Genomic DNA, 21129 nt, shown 5'->3' with positions numbered 1-21129 from the left:
AAAGTATATTTAATAACAAAAACAAGGAATGGTGTTCAGTGACATAGAGGAAACTAAATACATCTTTTTATATTACTGCGCAGAGCGCCATCTGATGGAGTTTAGAAATTAATATTATTATTATTAACACTGAGAAATATTAACACCGTCTTTGCTTCCCAGACCAGCTGTTACAAAATTATTTGAACCTTTTTTTTTTAAAACGTTTTGTACGCATGCGCAGTATGAAAGGATTATTTTGTTTGCCCACTTTTCCGCAATTTTCATCGAATATATTTCGAATTTTAAAATGATATTTTTAAATTTAAAACTTAATCCGAGAATTTTATAAAATTTTTTATAAAAGGAATAAAATGCAACAAAAGTAGTTTTTCTTTTCCGAAAGTTCGTATTTCCATGAATATTAAGGCTAGGTTTACGAAACTATGCACTTATTGCGTACGATAATTAAATCGATTGAAAGCAAGTTACAAGTTCATTACTATATTTTCTGCCAAAGGGTTTTCAAAAACACTTTTTCGTTTGTCATTTACAGCCGGTGCTTCAGGAAGGGTTAAACTTTATTGATGCGTATGAGAATTCCAATAATTTAAACACCTGTAAAATTATTTCACCTGTAAAATTATTTCTTAATTTAAAAAACAAATAATAATTGCCAATAGCTGAAAGTATCTTGTGTCTCTTTCATTATTGTAAGATAGTGTATCTGAATCCTTACTACAAAACAAAAGCATTAAAAAAATAATTAAATACTCACATCCCTGAATGTCCATTCTTGATCCTCGTAGATGAAGCACACTTTATTACCGTATTTCTTGGCGGTGTTTGTAAAAAGATCGGCCACCGACTGATTAAGCAAATGACATTTTTTAAGAAAGAAAAGGAACAACGCATACAATCTGACAGCTCTGAAAGAAAATAAAGAGGAAGGGTTAATTAGATTAATCTTAAAATACACTTTCCATCATTGCATCTTAATTATGGATTTCACCATAAATGTAGCTGTTAGATTCTCGATAAACAGCTGCTCACGGATCGTAAGTCCCCGGATAATAGAAAAAACTATCTGATAACATGGACTAAAAAAAATATCAATAACTTTAGATTCCGTGATGGCTCAGAGGATAGAATGTTCTCCTTCCAATCTGGTGAACCGGGTTCGAATCCCAGCGATGGCTGGTCGATACGAATTCCGCAACTGGCTTGCACCTTCCACAATGCTGACGTAAAATATCATCAGTGGTAGACGGATCAAGGGTTAGAGTCCCTTGCCATCAGGCTAACCATGGGAGGTTTCCGTGGTCTCCCTCTCCATGTAAAGCAAATGCGGGTTAGTTCCATCAAGAGGTCCTCGGCGAAGGCAAAATTTCTCCCAATACTTGATGCGGAAGTTTCCTTGTCTTCTGGATTGGGTTCAAAATTAAAAGGTTACGGAGTTGAACTCTAGTAGTCCCAAACCCGAAAATCGGGTCAGTTGTTCAACGACGGTTGTAGAATAAAAATAAAATTGTATGTTGCTGTTTCTAGGCCTCTACACTTGCCATCTTGGAATTAGGTTAAATTTTTAATTTGTGTTTTTCTTTTTTTTTTTTTTACTTTTAATGATGTAGTATCATTTAACCGCACAAAATCTTTCAAACAAAAGTAGAAAATCAAGAAGTTGATTTATTCGATCATGAGAAATACCGCTCGATGATTTTTAGACTTTTGCGAATTTTTCCTCATAATTTTAAAGCAATAACGTTATGCGAATTATGGTCGTTAATAAGTAATTCAAAACATGTTTCTCAGATTTTAGAATCTTTCAAATCTCGTTTTCCTACAGTTGAAACTGATAAAAACCTATTTCGATGACTCAAAAAAAATCTTTCATCGTTAATTGCACAACGAAGTTACCTATCAAAATTCTAAAATCAGGCAACCGTATACTATTTAACTATCTATAAAAAGAAACTGTTGATTGCGAAATTGTATTGTATACAATGTCAAAAAAATTTTAGAGAATCAAAAATACCGCACGCTTTATATTACAAATTGTGATAGAAATCCTCGTTTTTTTTTTACATGTGTCGAAGGACACTGACAAATAGTGTGAATATCAATCATAAATTTATTTGTGTAAATTAGCCTGGTTGACAGGGTGCTGGACTCATGTTCGTGAGAACGGGAGTTCGAATCCAGCCAGCCGAAGACTCTCCGTGTAGTAAATGGTGACTGGTGCACGTTAAATCTGTCGGGTCACAAAGTCATCCATGTTCCCATACTAAATAAATGCCTCTGGGGGTACTGAATTGGAGATTGGTAGTTTTCTGGTTCTGGTCAAATTTACGATCTGTGGAGGAAAGAATGGATGTATGAATGGGTCCACCCCAGAGCCGGATTATACCTTTCGTAGGCCCTAGGCACAGAGCCGGATTATACCTTTCGTAGGCCCTAGCATAGCCGTTTTTGGGCCCTCCCCTCCTGCCCTCTTTTCAAAATATATGCTAAAATTTTCTTGCATATTTTTTTTTTACATTTTTATTAATATGGATTTTATTTTACGAATTTGTTTATTGAACTTTATCTGCAATACCGACAAACTGCCGATATTGCAGTTGATATCGATAATACCATTATGATTAGTTCGATCAATAACTATGTAAACACTTCACGTCAACAATACAACAACAAACCAGCAAAGAAAACAGTGAAATTGATAGAGAGATTAATTACAAGAAATATTTATATAGTAGAGAACCAATTATTTGGGATGCTCGGGACCATCGCTATCCCAGGATGTCTGAATTTCCCAGTTTTCTGGATCGACCAAAAAGTGTGATTAATCGATGTTTTATCGAACCCGAATTACAAGGAAATTACACAAAGATTTGTCAGAATCTGAGATTAAACTAAAAGCGCAAAATTTGGTGAAAATTTACTCATCCGATTTAGAGAAAAACTTTGTAGATGAATTTTTACTATTTTCAAATTTAGATGAACATAAATCTGCACAAGAAATGCTGAAGGCTGAAATTAAAGATAAACTTGTGAATACTTTTCCTAACGTTCACATTGCATTAAGAATATATTTGTCGATTCTTGGATCAAATGCAGAAGGAGAAAGATCTTTCTCCAGATTAAAATTGATAAAAAATTATTTGCGTTCAACAATGAATCAAGATCGTTTGGCATCGCTCGCACTTATGTCTATTGAATACGACATTTTGCGTAGTTTGGAATTCGACAGCATAATACAAGATTTCGTTGAATCCAAAAATCGCAAAAAAGTAATATATTAGATCATAAGATTCTGCAAAATAATTTATTACCGAAAAATATTATATTTTTATTTGTATCTTCATAATTTTGTGCAAAATACACTTGTTGTTTTTAAAGCTAAATTATTTTTGTCAACAAATTTTTTTCTCCCAAGTTTTTCGTAGGCCTCTGAATTTCGTAGGCCCTAGGCACGTGCCTAGTGTGCCTATAGGTTAATCCGGCCCTGGTCCACCCTATAAACGGGTGCGACGTAAGAGGCCATAGATGGTAATAGATGGCGTTATATGATGGTCATATGATATTTTCTTAAATTTGTTTTAACTTTTTTACATCGGTTTAAAGAATATAATTTTAAATGGTAAAATTCGAAATTTGAACGAAGTAGGTCGAATAGTTTTGGAGAAATTGCATTTTTCTAAAAAAAAATAATTTATATTTGAAATTCGATTTCTCAGTAACCATTTGATAGATTTTGTCCAAATTTCGTACTTTGCCTTATAAAATAATCTTGTCTTCGCCGGTCACTGATGACCCCCGTGACGACGCGATCAAACTCAGTGCCGGTCAGCGGTGACCCCCATGGCATTCAACGTGTTAACAGTTAATTTATTAACTCGAATTTTTCCTAGTTTTAAATATTTCTGTGTTCCATTTTTCAATCGTTCAGTTAAACATAGGCTCAAAATATTAAGCATCTTTAGATATTAAGTATTTTTTAGCAGTTTTGGAATGGAATTGAATTTTGATTTTGTAAAGAATGACCTTCAAAATATTTCCATTGATTTTATCATTATAATAGAAAACTAAAGATACGTAAGTCATTATTTCGAATATCTCACCCTGGGGAGTTTTTAAAGGTAAATTAAAGATACTAATAATATTTTATATTTTAAATAATTATATTTTAAAGCAAATATCTTATTTCATAAATTGGTTTTGAAAATATTAATAACCTGAAGTATTGACTAAGCATAGCAGACAACTTCTATCACTGTTTACACAGATGGCGTTACCAATCTAAGAAAAGCTATTTCTTTTCGGGGCAATCCATTTAAACAAATACTCATTAAAAAAAGTTACATTTTGTCAATTTTTTAAAATATTTTTACTACAACAATTAGAAATAACTACATTTAAAATTACCGAAGACTTATTCCATTCATTTTTATACGCCTAAGCCAATTATCAATAGAATTTTTTATTTATTTATGTAACAAAAGATTATCTAATATTTATGCCATGAACGATAATATGTATAGACAATCAATTTGACGTCATCACGACGCTTTTCTAAAAGTTTCTCTTATCCCAACAAGCTCTTGCTCCCTCTAGCTACACTAGAAACTGTTAGTTCACACTGTAGATATGAATGCTTGAACCCCAACTGTTCATTATGCTGTGTTTCTATTCTATGTTTTGTATCGTACGATTATACCATGCACGATAATATTTAGAACATAAACGAAAAAGAAAATTCTGTGTGTATGCACAAGAATTATCTTTATATTTTAAGTTTTCAAGAAATATTATTGAACAAAAATAGAGTTGCGGCAATTTATTTTTGTGCTTTGAATTTTTTTATTGGCAATTTGTGCTGAAATATAAAGTTTTCAAATCAATTCTACAATTTTCAAATCAATTTCTAATCAATCAATTCTAATTAATCTACGTTTAGTAAAACTAAACTCTAAGATAAGTGAATTTTAAAAACTTTTTTATCTTGGATTTTAGTTCTACTAAACGTAAAAAGTATGCATGTTATATTTTTATTTCCTCTTTTTTATTTAAGTTCATCATACTATAAATTACATTAAACAGAGAAAAGAAAATACCTATAGTAATAATGCTTTTCGGAATTTAATTTTCAGTTTATAAGGATTAATGGCACAAGTTAACCGCATAAATATCAATTTTGTTTACCATTGTAATAAACTAAAGACAAAGAAAAATGGTGAGATGTTAATATATTTAAAATAAATCGTAATTAACTTTAGAAAATGTAGGTACCTTATGTCGTCTTAACATATGACATCCTTAAAACTTTATCGTATAAGCTTTTTATGGAACTAAAATAAAACTCATAAATTCAATTAAAAATAAAGAGAAAGCAAATGATAAACTCGCCCATTTAATAGTTAAGCCTTTAACCGCAGTATAGCGCTAAAATCGTTTGTACGAGAGAGTTGCCATTTTTCTGCTCTCTGAAGAACACGCGTCCTTCTTTTATGTTTTTTAGCACTATAGTGGTTTATACTAACAAGTTTTTTAAAAAAAAATTTTAAAAGTAGCTGAATAAATTCTCTAAAAAATTTACAGAAAATCACGAAAAAAAACGTATTTGAAAAATAGGAACTAAGCATTAAGAAAATAAAAAAAAGGCTTAATTTTAATTTGAATATTACTCATTTCATTTTTAACTGCAAGTTGCTGAAAACCACCATTTTTAATTGCAATCTATTGATGAATGCTGTAAATGAACGAATGAAAGTAATTATAAAGCATCAGGTAAATGCAATAAATAATTTTACTGAAGCTTTAATTGGCTATTATTATATTTTATGATTGAGGTTGAAGCGTTAGACACAATAAATCTGTTTTTAAGTTTGTTTTTTTTTAATTCTTAATTTTAATCCACGTGTCATCGCATTGATTGTCTTTTTTTTTATTTAAAAAAAAAGTATGCGAATTGGATGACATATCATAAATAAGGACCTTGTGATAAGCGTGTACTTAGCATTATTTCTGCTTAAAAGTTGTTTTTATCAATACTTGAATTGAAAGGGATAATAATAGACTATTTCGCCGTCTTATCTTCGGTGAATGATTAGGCAGTATCTACGTTCTTTTCATGTTTTATTTACTGATTTTCTATTTCTAACGACATTCTATATTGTTTTACAAAGCTCTTTTGCCAAAGAAAGTAAAATAGCCGGAATTCTACACTTGAGGCGTATATATATGCATATATATGTACGCATACACTTGAGGCGTACTATATATGCATATATATGTACGCATACATATATACATACAGATAAGCATATTTATACATATATATATACATATGCATATATACATGCATACATATGTATACATATATACATACATATACAAATACATATACACATACATCTACGTACAAACCCTTTTAATAATTGCCAATTTGGTTAGATATTTTTTTCACCTAGATGAAATTTATAAAAATCGATGTCTAGATTTTTGAAAAAATTTATAGGCCTAGACAACGCAGCTTTGGATTGACTCTTTTTAACATAAAAAAAATTAGATCACAAACAATTTTCCTTTTCACAAAATTATGGCTTTTCTTCCTGTGGACGTTGAGCGTCATTTTCAGAACAAATGATTTCTCAAAATGATTTCCTCCTTAAATCGTACCAAGGAAAAAATAATTTAGACAAATAATGGAAATCATTAAGGCAGACATTTATAATTAGTGTGGGGGGGGAGGGTAATATTCATGTAGCTCGATCGCATGCTGTTCGATCTAGATACTCATCTGATTTTACCAAGATATTCATTCAGTTATATTCTCGAGAAGTTATGGATGTACTACTTTCTTCTATACGAGATTTTTTTTTCTAGAAAAAGTCAAACCACCCGATTTTAAACCGCTAGTGGTGAAAAACCTAGAGCACATGTTAACTCTATGTGAAATTTAGAAATAATCGAAATTCAGTAAAAGAAAAAAAAAATTGGACATTTCTATTTTAAGTGACAATTTAAGAAAAATTAGACACGCAATTTACACATGATGTACTCAAGAGAGAGGGGAAGGAGAGGGAGTCGTAATTCCGCGACAGCTGAAGGCGGGATTGATAGTATTTGTTTTGTTTTTTTTCCAAAAGAAAATGGCAGAGAATATCTATATAGAGAGACGTGATAGCTCAGGGTATAGAGCGTTCGCCTTCTAATGAGGTAAAAACGGGTTCGAATCCCAGAGATGGCTGGTCGATACGGATTCCGCATTCAACTGGCACCGACCACAGTGCTGACGTGAAATATCCTCAGTGGTAGACGGTTCATGGGTTGGAGTCCCCTTACCGTCAGGAGGTTTTCCTTTCCATGTCACGCAAATGCAAGTTAGTTCCATCAAAAAGTCTTCCACGAAGGCAAATTTCTCCCAATACTTGATCCAGGAGTTTCCTTATCTTTTACGGCTTAATTACAAGGTTACGGAGTTGAGCATCAGTAGTTGTAAACCTTAATTGGGTGGACTGTTCAACGACGGTCATAAAATATCTATATAGAAACTACAATTTTGTATAAAGTGTGTGCAAAAGCTCTACAAAATATGGAAATAATTCATCCTGTCCCTTGAGGATGGACCCTATAACAAATTTTGTCCAGGTATCTACTAAACTTTTGTTCAACTTTGAATGTAGTTATCCTCTTTCACCATTGCACTACAGCTTTCGTAGGCACATATAAACGGATTGCGACGTATGTGTGTGGCAAAAGTAGAATTCTTGGAGATCACCACTGGAAAACAAGAAGCTCACCCCTTTGCCTTAATGGCATACGACAACAACAACGGTAATTTTACCGGATTTTTTTTTCTCCGTGCAGGTAGATCAAAAAATTCAACCGTAGAAGAAAACATACAAAGCTTCATAAAAAGTATTTTAATGAAAATTTTTTATTTAACTCTAAGTAATATTTTTTATTTGAATTTATCCTAAAATTAGATTACTATTGTAAAAGTCAACGTGAAAATAAAGGAAAGGGAGTATTCCGAAAATTTTTTAGTAAGCATGAGTTTTTTTTGCTTATTTTTGCTACGAAGTCTAATATTACTGAAAGCATGTTTGCGTAATATTTCTAAAGCAATCTGTTCTAAAGCAATCACCTTCAAAAAATAGATTTGACTCTTTTAAAAATTAAACAGTCACTAAAACTCGGAAATTGTTTTGAACATGAATGAACAAAAAAGACGATCAATTATTGAGAACAACAAAGGAAAATTATTATTTGAAAGCAGGAAATTTCTTTGAGCCGTAAAAAGTAAAAGTACAAGTCATGAAGGAAAACCGTAAACACAATTGGTGGGAAAAACAATAATAGATAATGAGAATATTTACGGTAAAAGCTGCCAATGTCTTCGTAAAATTAAAATGAGCAAATAGTTAAGCTGTAGAAAAAGCTTAAGCTATTTTATGCTCAATTAAAAAGAGTGAATTAACAATGAGAAATATGATGAAAGGTAAAAATTTGACCTTAAAATTTTACTGTCGTCCAAAATGACTAAAACCTAGTAATGTTTTCCTTATTTGTTAAATAAAAAGACTAAAATTACTCTAAAATGCAGTGACTTTATTCCTCTAGTTGGTAAACCACTAGATTCCACCAAAAGTCATTAATTTCTGCAGATTCCGAAAGTGGTAGCTCGAATATTAAAATTTTAACTAGATTGTCGTTTGTTAACTGTTGGATTTACAACGTTTATATAATTGCTTATACATTTTCGAATGATTTAGATGTTCTAAAATTTTCTAATGTAACCAATATCTTTTAAATTTGAGGGGGGAAATAATTATTCGGGAAATTTTTTTTATTCCACATAATGTTAACTTAACTTGTACTTAACATAATGAAAGGTTATGTAACTAAAGGGAACAAAAAGTAGCCAATAGGTGTTAAAGAAGACTTCGTTAACTATTAATATTCGATATTTCCCTATCAAAGAGAATATGAATTAAAATTATGCATCGTAGTTCATTAATATAATGCTTAGACATGGTCATCGGGAAATAATGACGAGATTTGTTAACTTTATTACAATTATTTTTGATGACTAGCTATTAGTAATACATATATATATATATACATAAACTTTTTACTTCACTTTCTAGGTAGCGTTGAAATATTTTCGCAATAGAGGTGTTCTCCCGCTAGCGTAGCAAAGTAACATAAGTATCGTTTACATTACAAGTTTTTTTTTTAAATAAAAAAAAACTGAGAGCTCGATGCTACTATTACAATAAAATTAACCTTTCAAACTCGTTACATTTCTATTCCGTAACTGCGTGTTTCTGGACTGTAGAGCGGTCCTCTTGGTATTTTTTATTACAAGTTTCACAGTTAATCGTTGAATACTAAAATTCTAACTTCATCATGCTCTGTAGACATTATACTGTACCCGTTCATAATTTTACAAGTTTAAGTATGGTACTTACAGCAGAGCAAAACAAAATAAAACTTAAGGTACCCACTAGCATAAAGTTAACACCCGAAATTACAACCTCGCGGTTTAAATTTTTTTTCTACCATGTTCTCAAAATTCGTCTAAAATATTTCTTCTGTTTTATTTAAAAAATAAAAATTGAAGAAAATATGGGGGATATTTCTGCATCGTGATCTGTCGCGCCAACTGCAATCGCCAAGGCGCCAAATTGATTTTAAACTTGCAAATGTCTTTAAATAAAAACATTTAGATGTTTTTCCCTTTGGTGGCTACGACTTATACTTCGAGTTGGTCTCTTTCTGTGAATTTTTTTTTAAAGTTTTTTTTTTTTTTTTTTAAGTTTCTCGGGGGCCGCTGTCCGGAAGTTGCCAAGAGTTGGCGATAATTCTGCCACAGATCAAGATACGTAAATCTTCCCCAAATATGTTTCCCCTCCCTATCTAAACACACATAACCCCTAATATGAGTTTTAAAAAAATCTGAATTTTCGGACAATTGCGTTTTTGTGAAAGTGTGATTATTTTAATGCCTCTTAGTATATTCAAAACTTTTTTTGCGTTTGAAAATTTATTCAAAGTCAGATAGATTGATCGATACGAATCAACTTTGGAGTTACATTCTTAAATTGCTCCAACCGGTTTCTAAAGCATTCCTTACCTTGAGAAGTCACCCATTGATGAGGTGAAAATAATTGAATAAATAAACACATGTGAGAAATAGAGAGAATTTAGTAAATAGACATTTAATGTTCAATCGCTTAAACGCCGTTTCAAAAATGAAAATTACTCCCAAAATTTGTTCTATAATTTTAGAACTACTTTTTTTTTTGCTGGTAATTTTAAGTTCTTAATAGAAAGTATAAAAATAAAATTAATTTTACTTTTTTATAAAAAAAAATATTTAGAAACATTTGAGAAGATTTCAAAATCGTAATCTGCGAATTCTCAATTTATGTACTAAAATATGCATTATTCGTTAAACCATTGAATAATTATCGCGAATTTTTACAACTAATGCTTTTTCTATCGAAAAATAATTATCTGGGTTAAAAAACTTATTCTAAATTAACGAAAAAATCCTAGAATGGAACTATTAACGAAAAGATAACTCAAAGTTTAAGATTATAATCTTTAAATTCCAATGTTAATTCTTCATATTTTTTCGCAATCTAGGTCAAAAGCTTTCAAATAATTTCCTTTTTTAATGTAAAAACATAACCTGCTACCATTAATAATTATAATAATAATTAAAATAGTTAATTATTAAAAAAATTATTAACTATTTTTGTAATAATTATTAAAATAATTAATTATTATAAAAATTATTGTTAACTATTTTTATTAATTACTACAATTTAGTTATGACAATAATTATATGTATTGATTATAATTAATTTTAATACAAATTGCAATTAAGCCAAAGCACAGTGCTTTTTAAAAACTTAGGTGGTATTCGTTTGGTTATAAATAACTTTTTCGATTGCGTATGATTTGATCAAGAAGTGAATAAAACTATTTATCTGGTATCATAGAAAAAGCAGTTTTTAAAAATTTAAATTTTGCCACAAACTGTAAATGAATTTTCGACGATGCATAAAGATACTTAGTTGAATCATTTTAAGGAAATTTAAAAACACGTAATTAAGGCTAAAGATATATTTAATTCCAATGGAAGCGTTTTCAGCTTTTTAAATAAAAAGCGAATTGTGCAAAAGACACCGTTACAACAATCCATATTCTCTTACTATCCATTCTAGGAGTTGATATTTTTATTTTTTAAAATGACATTTTGAAATCTTATTAGGTACCAAGTAATGCCTCATATCAGAAATCGGTGCACTGCGAACCAAAAGTAAAGATAAAAGCCTAATTAACTTTCACTGGCATGATCGAATTTCCTCTCACTAAAATCGAATTTCAATAGGTCAAAGTGTTAATCTTAATTATGATAATTAATTAGATCTAATCATTAAGTTACGGAATTAGATAAAAAAAAAATTTACTTTTTCCGAATAACCATATTTTTTTCTTTTCGAAGGATTTGGCCATCAAAATTGGAGGGGGTAGCCACAATCTGAAAAATATAGTTCTTAAAGTTTACTCAGTGGAGCAGACGAAAGTTTGGGTCTCTTCATGTTAATTTCACTTTTAGCGTATTTAGTTATGCCTTCAGAGTTTTGAATGATGATCGAAAATATTTCATAAAATTCGTTTACTCTCAAAAGTAATTCAATGTAAAAAATTATTTTTAATCATCATTTATTATTACCCATTAGCAAAATGGTGTTTTGAGTTGGATGGCGTGCGCATCTTACTTTGGACGTCATCACACTTTTCAAATGTGTTCAAGAGTCATAGTAAACAGTGCGCATGCGTCGTCACTGCATGCGTTGCTATGGTGACCGCTGCTGTTTGATATTTTTATTTAGAATTCTTGTTTTCACTTTTGATTTTGTCATGCATAAAGTTGGTGAGTTTATTTTTGAGATAAGGAACAAGAGAGATCCCATAAATACTTCTTGAGTTGTGAATAAAAGAGAATTTCATCATTTGAACGATATTTTTTTGTTTTTATTGTTTTAATTAAGAATTAGAAATTCTAACCTACACTTCAAACTGGATCGTTTTCAATACTAATTCCGGTGAATATCGCAAATAAAGAGGGTCCCAAACTGTTTGATACGGCCCCAAAGGTTAGAGTTGAAGCAAGAAAAAGAAAGGGAAAAAAAAAACGATACCAAGGCCTAAACTTACCGAGGCTGAAAAAGCTAAATCCAAAGAACGTAGACGGAAGGGGGGGATTAGACAACAACCAATTTGCCAATGGGTAACCTGTGATCGCCTTTCTGTGATCATAATTGTTTCCCCTTTTTTTAAAAAATTATTTTACTTAAAAGCTTACTCAGGGGAGAGGACGAAAATTTGGGTCTCTTCATGCTAATTTAACTTTTAGCGTATTCAGTTATGCATCCGGAGTTTTGAAAGATGATCGAATATTTTTCTTAAAAACTAGTTAACTCAAAAATAATTTCGTGTAAAAAATAATTCTCAATAATCATTCATTATTTTTTATTTAAAAAGATTTGAAAAAAAATTGATTTGAAATAATATAAAAAATTTCCTACTAATTTTTAAATCATTTCAAAGTACGCAATTTTAAATGTCAAAATGCTAACTTGGAACAAAATCAGTCGAATAAAAGGTAAGCTTGTTTAGTATTACGTGCAAATAATGAACGCATATGAGTCTGATTTCGTTCAAATATGCTAATAAGAGTTAGACTAATTATCCCATTTTGAGGTCAGCCCTTAGTACCATTAGAACTGGTATTTTGTTCCATTAATTGGAATAAATATTATTCAGAGTGATATTTTTCTTCTTTTGCCTCACTGTACCATGTAGCATCCCAAGCAGCAAATTAACTTGGGTTCTCCTTGGACCCATATTCATGAATCTTGGCTTAAAAAGGCTTTAAAGAGCCGTTATTTTTCCTTATTGACCAGATATAGAATTCTCCGATTCACTCGATATTTTACAGCCACTTTACAATCCTATATGGAACTATATGGAACTATCAGTCATCATTCAAGCAATATAGGCCCTATATAGGACCAATATTAAAAAATCACGACATTCCAATATTGATTCATATAGGACCCATATTGAACCAATTTTGAGCCCATCTGGGGCAAAGGTAAAATTGTTGCTAGGAATCCCCATCTCATCCTTTTTCACACGATCTGTGAAAATAATAAAAATACGTGGTGTCGAGCAGGTAGGAATGTCAAGAACTTAGAAAATTATCTTGGCCTAATCTTGACAATACCAATATTTAATTTATAACCAATGTTAGTAGGAGAAAAATGGTATCATTGAATATAATTTAGCAGCTATTATAAACAAAATACGCAAACTGAGAAGTGATGCAATAATTAAATTTAGAAAACGATTTAAAAGTTCAAATTTTAATTAGCACGAATAAAGTTAAAACAAACATAATGCAGCGCTTTTAACATCAGCGCTATTCGTTTGTCGACAAATCGAAACTGTCTTCGAATTTGGAGTGTAGTTTTTAAACAACCTAACACTTTAAAATTACTTCTCCTGAACCGTGATTGGTCAGGGACAGTTTCGACAAATCGAAACTGTCTTCGAATTTGGAGTACAGCTTTTAAACAACCTAACACTTTAAAATTACTTCTCCTGAACCGTGATTGGTCAGGGGATAGAGAGTTTCCCTTCCAATGAGATGAACTTCGAATCCCATCGATGGCTGGTCGATACGAATCCAGCTTGCACCTACCACAGTGCTCAATTCGACTCGAATGATTCAGTGGTAGACGGTTCATGGGTTAGAGTCCCCTTGCTATCAGGCTAACTGTGGGAAGTTTTCTTCTCCGTGTGACGCAAATATGGATTAGTTCCATCAAAAAGTCAGTCACGAAGGCAAATTTCTCCCAATACTGGATTCAAGAGTTCCCCTGTCTTCTGGTTTGGGTTCAAAATTACAAGGCTACGGAGTGAACATTTGTAGTCGTAAACCCAAAAATAAGGTCGGCTGTTCAACGACGGGTATAAAATAAAATTACTTCTCTAGAAATAGATAATTTTATGAAGGTTGTTGGACGACCATTCTGGTTAAATTGCCATTCTGGTTTTGAAATATAACTTCAAAAAAATAATGTTAAAAGTCTTATCAATTGTAACGGAAAAAAGAACCGCAATTTAAGGAAAATTATTTTTTTTTAACTAAATAAGTTAAATGAAAAGTTTTCCATTGTTAAACGAAATCGCGTACTGCATTACAATATTTATTTGAAAGATAATCGTGATAAATTTCCCAATATCAGATAAATATCTTTCTTCTTGAATTATTCCTTTCAAATCTAATTTACAGATATGAGCTCACAAATAATAAAAAAAAATCAAGGACAATTCAAATTCATTATCGATATTTTACGATATTAAACTGAACATCACGATAAGACTTAATTTTTCTTAATAACAATAAATAAATTGAACATAAATCTCTGATAAGCATCATTAACGTCATTTTTTAAACTCACATGAATAGGAAAAATGAATTGAAAGTTATAATATTAGATAAGCTGAAACTCATATAAATAAGAAAGTTATAAAGAATGGCGCATTCTTGCACATCACATCGCATATAGAATAAATTTTCCCAAACCTAAAATTACCAAACACAAAAATTACTTTTTTCTAACACAGATGATACTTGCAATGTCTAGCAAACAAACAATATTGGGCGTTTTTCGATCTCGTATTGCGGCATCGACCTGTTCTTTTAAAATCAATTACTGATCGTTTAAGGTAGATTTTATATCCCTGTTATCGTAGTTGAAAATGTATCGTTAATCTACATTTTATCAACTTTTCCTCTATCTAGTGCGCTATTTCCCTTACCCATTTAACAGAAATTATAGCACTTTCCGTCTATCTAGAGCACTCAATTTTCCACAGGAGATGCAGTTTTCAATCGTTTCTTGACTACAACGAGTAGAATCTACCGCTATGTAATTGAAAGAGGAAATGTAATCAATATTTTTTCCGTTGCCCTTTTTTTTACATGATTCAACAAAAATTATAACACTGTCAAATGCAATAGAATAACTTCCGTTGTGAGTTCGGGGAACATGGAGATTAATGGTCGGAAATTTCGTGACTAACCTAACGATTGTAGCAATGCGGTCGACACAAGTCACCTTTACTTTCCAAATGAAGCACCCTATTGATCTCAAGCTCTCCACCCTCACTGTGATTCGAACCTCAGTCCTTAGTCACTGAACCAGTCCAAAGATATGTTACTTTCTTAAAAAAATGTTGAACTGTATACAAATTACACAAATTTTGTGTCTAGTCTGCATCGTCGTTTATTTTAGATCTGTGAGAAGCCGGGAGAGCTGTATTAAGATCACCTTACTTTTGAGTGCTGTTCGTGAGAACTGTATTAAGTTCGTGTTTGTGGTTGCTCTCGTGTTGCCATTAGCAGTCGAGTGTATACATGCCGACGTTGTGTGTGATCGAGACTGAGTAGCAATAGCGTAAGGAGGTCAATGTCGCCGTCCCAAGCAGCAAGTCAACAGTTCAATAAGTGAATGATCCATCGAAGTAGGCTTGTTCAAATCGCAGTGGGCGTTTCTGCCAAGGTAATCGTGTTCACATCACGTTCGGATCATCTATGTGTTGTTAGTTGTTATCGACAATGTCTATGAAAAGGTACTCTACCATAGAATCGAGTTAACAGGTCTTATATACTAGTGAATTGGAATTGTATTTTTGTAGTGATAGACACTACAGATTGTTTATTTTATGACCAAATAAATATTTTCTTAGAAAACATAGAACCAAATTTTTTTAAATGTTCTGTTGGAATTAATAAAAACAAGACTGCAAAAAATATTGAACACTCGATGCCTTGATTTAAATCATCTTCAAACAAAAAGATTGAGTAACGTAGTAAACAAATTTTAAATATGATTATTCTGTACCCTTCAAATCATGTGAGGAAACAATCAACTCATCTTGAAAATAATAGCGTTTTGAAGTGTTGTCAAACATTATAAAAGACTGTATGTGAGTGAGTTCAAATTCCATATTTCCTTCAAAAACCAGGAAATGATGATTGATAGACTGATTGAAAAAAATGATCTGGTTCTTCGAATTTCAACAATTATTCGTTGACGTACCAGGAAAAGGTTTTTTTGTTTACAAGGTCTTTATTCAAAAGAAATTATACTAAGCTTTGGTAGAACCCCGTATGTTTAAATGTGTATTTTATCTCTTTCTTTTGGGAATACTAACTATGAATTTAGTAATGTATTGATATAATTTATTTGAAAAATGTATTACACAGTACCAGGAAAATGGTTTTAATTGCAAGGTCTTTATTTAAAAGAAATTATACCATGCTTTGGGAGAACACTGTATATTCAAATGTGTATTTTTATTTCTTTTGGGAGTAATAAATATGAATTTAGTAACATGTTTAGTAATTTCATTTGAAAATAAATTACACAGTTATAAAGCAATTCTATATTATTTTATTTTTATGCAGTTTATATCACAAATCAAATTAAAATCTCAAAGTATATTTCTTTATAAAACATAAATTTCAAGAAAGTGATGAAAAATTTGTTAACAAAAAGTATTTGTAGTGCATAATGTAAAAGAAAAAAAATATTTTTTACATAAGTTTATAAAGATAAATCACTTCTGCAACAAATATCTTTTGTTTCATTTTTAAAAAGTAAAATATGTATCAATATATTTTATCATAGCAATAAATCTAAACAAACGCAAGTTCTGAAGAATATTAAACAAAATATGTATTTATAATGCATTTATGGCAATTATACTTCATCAAAAAATTGGTAATTTGCCTGCTTAATTTCTAATAATTTAAATAATTTTGTATTTTTCATAATAACTTATCAATATTAATCTGTTGAGTAAATCAAGCCGAGGATATTTTGATTCCCAGTTACAGTCGATTTAACCGTGTGTGGTGAATACGAATGTAAACGTTTTATTTTTAGTACGTGAAAATTTGATCATTCGAATAAAAAGTATTTAAGGTTACATTTTTTAGATCACGATGAAGTTTTACCATCCAAATTTCTTCCGTCTTTTGTTTTGTTCATGTTTCCTTTGTGCAAGTTATAACCGTAACTGCACAACGAAGGTTACACTTTCAATCGCATTTTACTTTTCCACGCAGAATATTTCATATGAATTGAATAAGCTCTTTAAGGTCATGCTTATTTAGTAATTATTATGATAATGAAAAAAAAATCCCGACAATAATACACTTTTTGAATTATCTTCAATCGTGACAGTTACTGTTTTGCCAAGGTCCACTCATCGCAACCTTTTGAATAAACTTTCTTAGGTTTTAGATTATAATTTTAGAGTGAAAAAAGTTAAGTTATTCATTTTCGCAAAATTTAAAAGCAAATTGATTTGTTGCACAAAAAGCGTACCAACGTCATTATTTAAGCCAAACAATTATAATGAAAACTGTAACTGAAGTGAAATATCTTCAGTGGTAGACTGCTCATGGGTTAGTGGGAGGCTTTCGTGGTTTTCCACTCCGCGAAACGCAAATGCGGGTTAGTTCCATCAAAAAGTCCTTCACCAAGGCAAAATCTCTCCCAATACTTAATCTAGGAGTTCCCTTGTCTTCTGGATTGGGTTCAAAATTACAAGGCTATGGCGGCGTTGAACGTTAGCAGTCGTAAACCCAAAAAATTGGGTCAGCTGTTCAACGACTGTTAATAAAATAAAATGAAATTATTATTCAAAGAAAAAAATTATGAGTTGTCTCTGGGTATCCTGGTATCTAAGTATAAAAAAAATTGCAACTGATGTAAAAGTGTTGCCATTTACTTTACAACTCAAATTAGATGTCCAAATAGGTGTTCAGTTAGTCCAAAGATGTCTGAATTAGTTCAGTAATTTTAGCAAAAAGAAAGTTTTTCGGAAAGGCATTTCTTTCAGAAGGAAAGATGTTTATGTTGTTATTATATATGATACCTGAAAGCTGTCCTACTCTCCTCTGTACGTTTTTTGAGGAAAATGAGGACGATTCGAAGGGAAGAAATAAATTTCTTTTAACCCCTTCCCTTATAATCCCAAGTTAGCTCGGATATGTATATATTGCAAATATTTTGTACCCCGAATAAACTTGGGCATAGCGGAATTCGACAATACGTTTTGTTTTATCGCGTTTTTATTCAGCCGGAAACAAAACAAAAAATAATAATTATCTGCTGTGATTGGAAGTTTTCCAATATTTGCTCAGGAGTTTTGTTATTTGTGGGACTGCAGGCGTGTTTTGTGCAATTGTATGTACGATGGTTGATGAATTTGCACAGAAAAAAAAGAGTAAAAAAAAAGAATGGTCGTCACGAGCGAAAATAATGCAGATGATTTTTCAGATGATGAAGATGTGAACCTATACAAAGACTCATATTTAACTTTTTTCATTTACCTGAGATAATTTGGAATAGTAAACGGATGGTAAATTAAATATTTTGTAGGCATAAAAAAAATTAAAATTTCAACTTAGAACTTGTGTATTATGTTTTGTTTTAGTTCCTTGTAGGAGCCTTAGTTCCTTGTATTTATTAATAAAATTAAAAAAATATGTTGATTTCTTGCCATTTTTTTTCTAAAAAATTGCTACGGGAAGCGGTTAAGCAAGTAATTAAGGATTTACTGTCGATGTAAGATTTCCCGCTGAGTTGAATGAGACCAACACAGAGACGATCGGACTGATAGTTTCGAAGTTATAAGGGTTTCCTACACACACACAAAAAAAAGAAGAAAAAAAATTGATTTAACGAAATAATTATATAATGTAACTATATTTGCTGCTTAGCAAACATAGTTACATCATTTAATATTAACTTGCATTAAAATAGATGACTTCTTACAATCGGTTATATAGAATTTGCTGAATGAAATACCTGCTCGCAATACTGTGCAAATTTACTATTACAAATGTTTTTCATATTTTCAATTGAGCCGTGGTGGCTCAGGGAACACTCGCCTTCCAATGTGGTGAACTGATGATTTCGAATCCCAATGATGACTAGTCAATACGAATTCAGCACCTGGCTCGTACTGACCACAGCGCAGACATAAAATATGCTCAGTGGTAGACGGATCATGGGTTAGAGTCTGGCTAACCGTGGGAGGTTTTCGTGGCTTTCCTCTCCATGTAACGCAAATGATGGTTGGTTACATCAAAAATTCCTTCACCCAGAGGGCAAATTTCTCCCAATACTTGATTCAAGAATTCTCTTGTCCTTTTGTTTAGGTTCAAAATTACAAGGCTATATACGGAGTTGAACAGTAGTAGTCGTCAACCCAAAAACTGGGTTCGGCAGTTCAACGATGGTTATAAAATATAATAAAATTGAAATTAATTGAGCCGTGATGACTCAGGGGATAGAACGCTCGCCTTCCAATGTGGTGAACCGGGTTCAAATCCCAATGATGACTAGTCGATACGAATTCCGCACCCGGCTCGTATTGACTACAATGCTCACGTAAAATATCCTTAGTGGTAGATGGATCATGGGTTAGAATTCCTTTGCCGTTAGAATAACCGTGGAAGGGCTTCGAGGTTTTCCTCTCAATGTAATGCAAATGTGGTTAGTTTCATCAAAAAGTCCTTCACTAAGAGGGCAAATTTCTCCCAATATTTGATCCAAGATTTTCCTTGTCTTTTTATTTGAGTTCAAAATTACAAGGCTACGACGTTGAACATTAGTAGTCGTAAACACAAAAGTGATCGGCTGTTCAACAACGGTAATAATATTTTCAATTTGTAATTTAGTTTAGACTCTCTCTTTGAGACTCATCATACTCAAATGCTACTCAAGAAAAAGTCGGTATAATTTTTTCAGTTTTATGCATGTTTCGCATATTAATTGATTAGAACTGTTCAGTCAGCTGCTGAAATGTTCGAACAAATTTATCTCCGGATCTCCCCGAGAGTTTGCCAGCAATTCTGAGCTATTGTCAATTTCAATTTTCGTCATATTCTAAGAAAGTATTAATCGTTACAATATCATATTTATGGTAATGTAACTTAAGTAATACTATTAATTTAACTGATAATTTGATTGCTATTCCAATACTAAAAAATCTCAATGTTTAATTTCTATCTACTCTGTTAATATTCGAGTAGACAAGCAGATTTAATAAAGCTTTTCTCTAAAGTAATATGCGATACAAATACAGATGACCTGCATATCGCGCTTTACTGTCAGAACCTGAAAAAAGTCTATTAAATGAAATAATTTTAAAAATTAAAAAAAAAAAAAATTCTATGGTTTTGCACGAAAAAGTAAGAAATAAAATATTGAGTTTAACTTTTAAGAATATTGTTGATATAATCTCAATTTTCAAGATATTACGTTCATTTTATATAAATTTTATCTTAAAATGTATTGCCAGCATGAAAGCAGATGAAAAGTCGGAGGTTTATTTGCTATTATTGTTATTCGAAAACCATGGACCTTTCCACTGCTTTCTTCAAAAATTTTATGAGAAAATCTGGCAACACATTTTAAGATAAATTTATGTAAATAATATCCAGAAAATTATCTGAGACTATATCAACTTGATTCTCATAAGTTACACTCAATGTTTGATTTCTTACTTTTTCGTACAAAACCATAAAAAAGTTCTTTTTTATTATTATGTTTTTTAAATTATTTTTTTTTTTATTGGGATAACGAAAATCAGTTAGCAGGGGTCTGTCCAGACATTTTGTGAAAGGTCCGTTTTTCGTGAAATTGTGAAAAAAATACTCACATTCTTTCAATTAAGGTCCGCTTTTATGAATTTGTGCAAATAGGGTCCGTTATTGCAAAAAAAAAACCTTTTTCAAGGAGCTTTCAAATTGTAAAGACATACAAGATTATGCTCAACACTGTACAATTATAATTAAAAAAATATAAATTTTAAAAAAATAAACAGCTATTGCTGCTACTAAATTAGAGAAGCAACATACGAATATTTGGTATTTAGCCTATACTGCTGAACGCAGAATATTCATTTCGAACGAATAAAGGAAGTAGCGTCTGCCGAAGACAAAATTTAGTTCGTTTACATCTGTCTTTCTTCCCCCGC

At 31.3% G+C, this 21129-nt stretch overlaps 1 protein-coding gene across 1 annotated transcript in view; it reads right to left on the bottom strand.

Moving 5' to 3' along the window:
- LOC107444343 (long-chain fatty acid transport protein 4) overlaps positions 1 to 21129 on the bottom strand; it is a 44641-nt gene that overhangs the window by 21406 nt on the left and 2106 nt on the right. Inside the window, exon 2 of the mRNA XM_043054787.2 lies at positions 758 to 908. Within this exon, the coding sequence (XP_042910721.1) occupies positions 758 to 908 (151 nt within the window). The remainder of the gene's footprint in view (positions 1 to 757; positions 909 to 21129) is intronic.

This window comes from Parasteatoda tepidariorum, chromosome 8 (genome assembly GCF_043381705.1).
Source record: "Parasteatoda tepidariorum isolate YZ-2023 chromosome 8, CAS_Ptep_4.0, whole genome shotgun sequence".
Lineage (NCBI taxonomy): Eukaryota > Metazoa > Arthropoda > Arachnida > Araneae > Theridiidae > Parasteatoda > Parasteatoda tepidariorum.
This window is presented reverse-complemented; position numbering and strand designations above follow the sequence as displayed.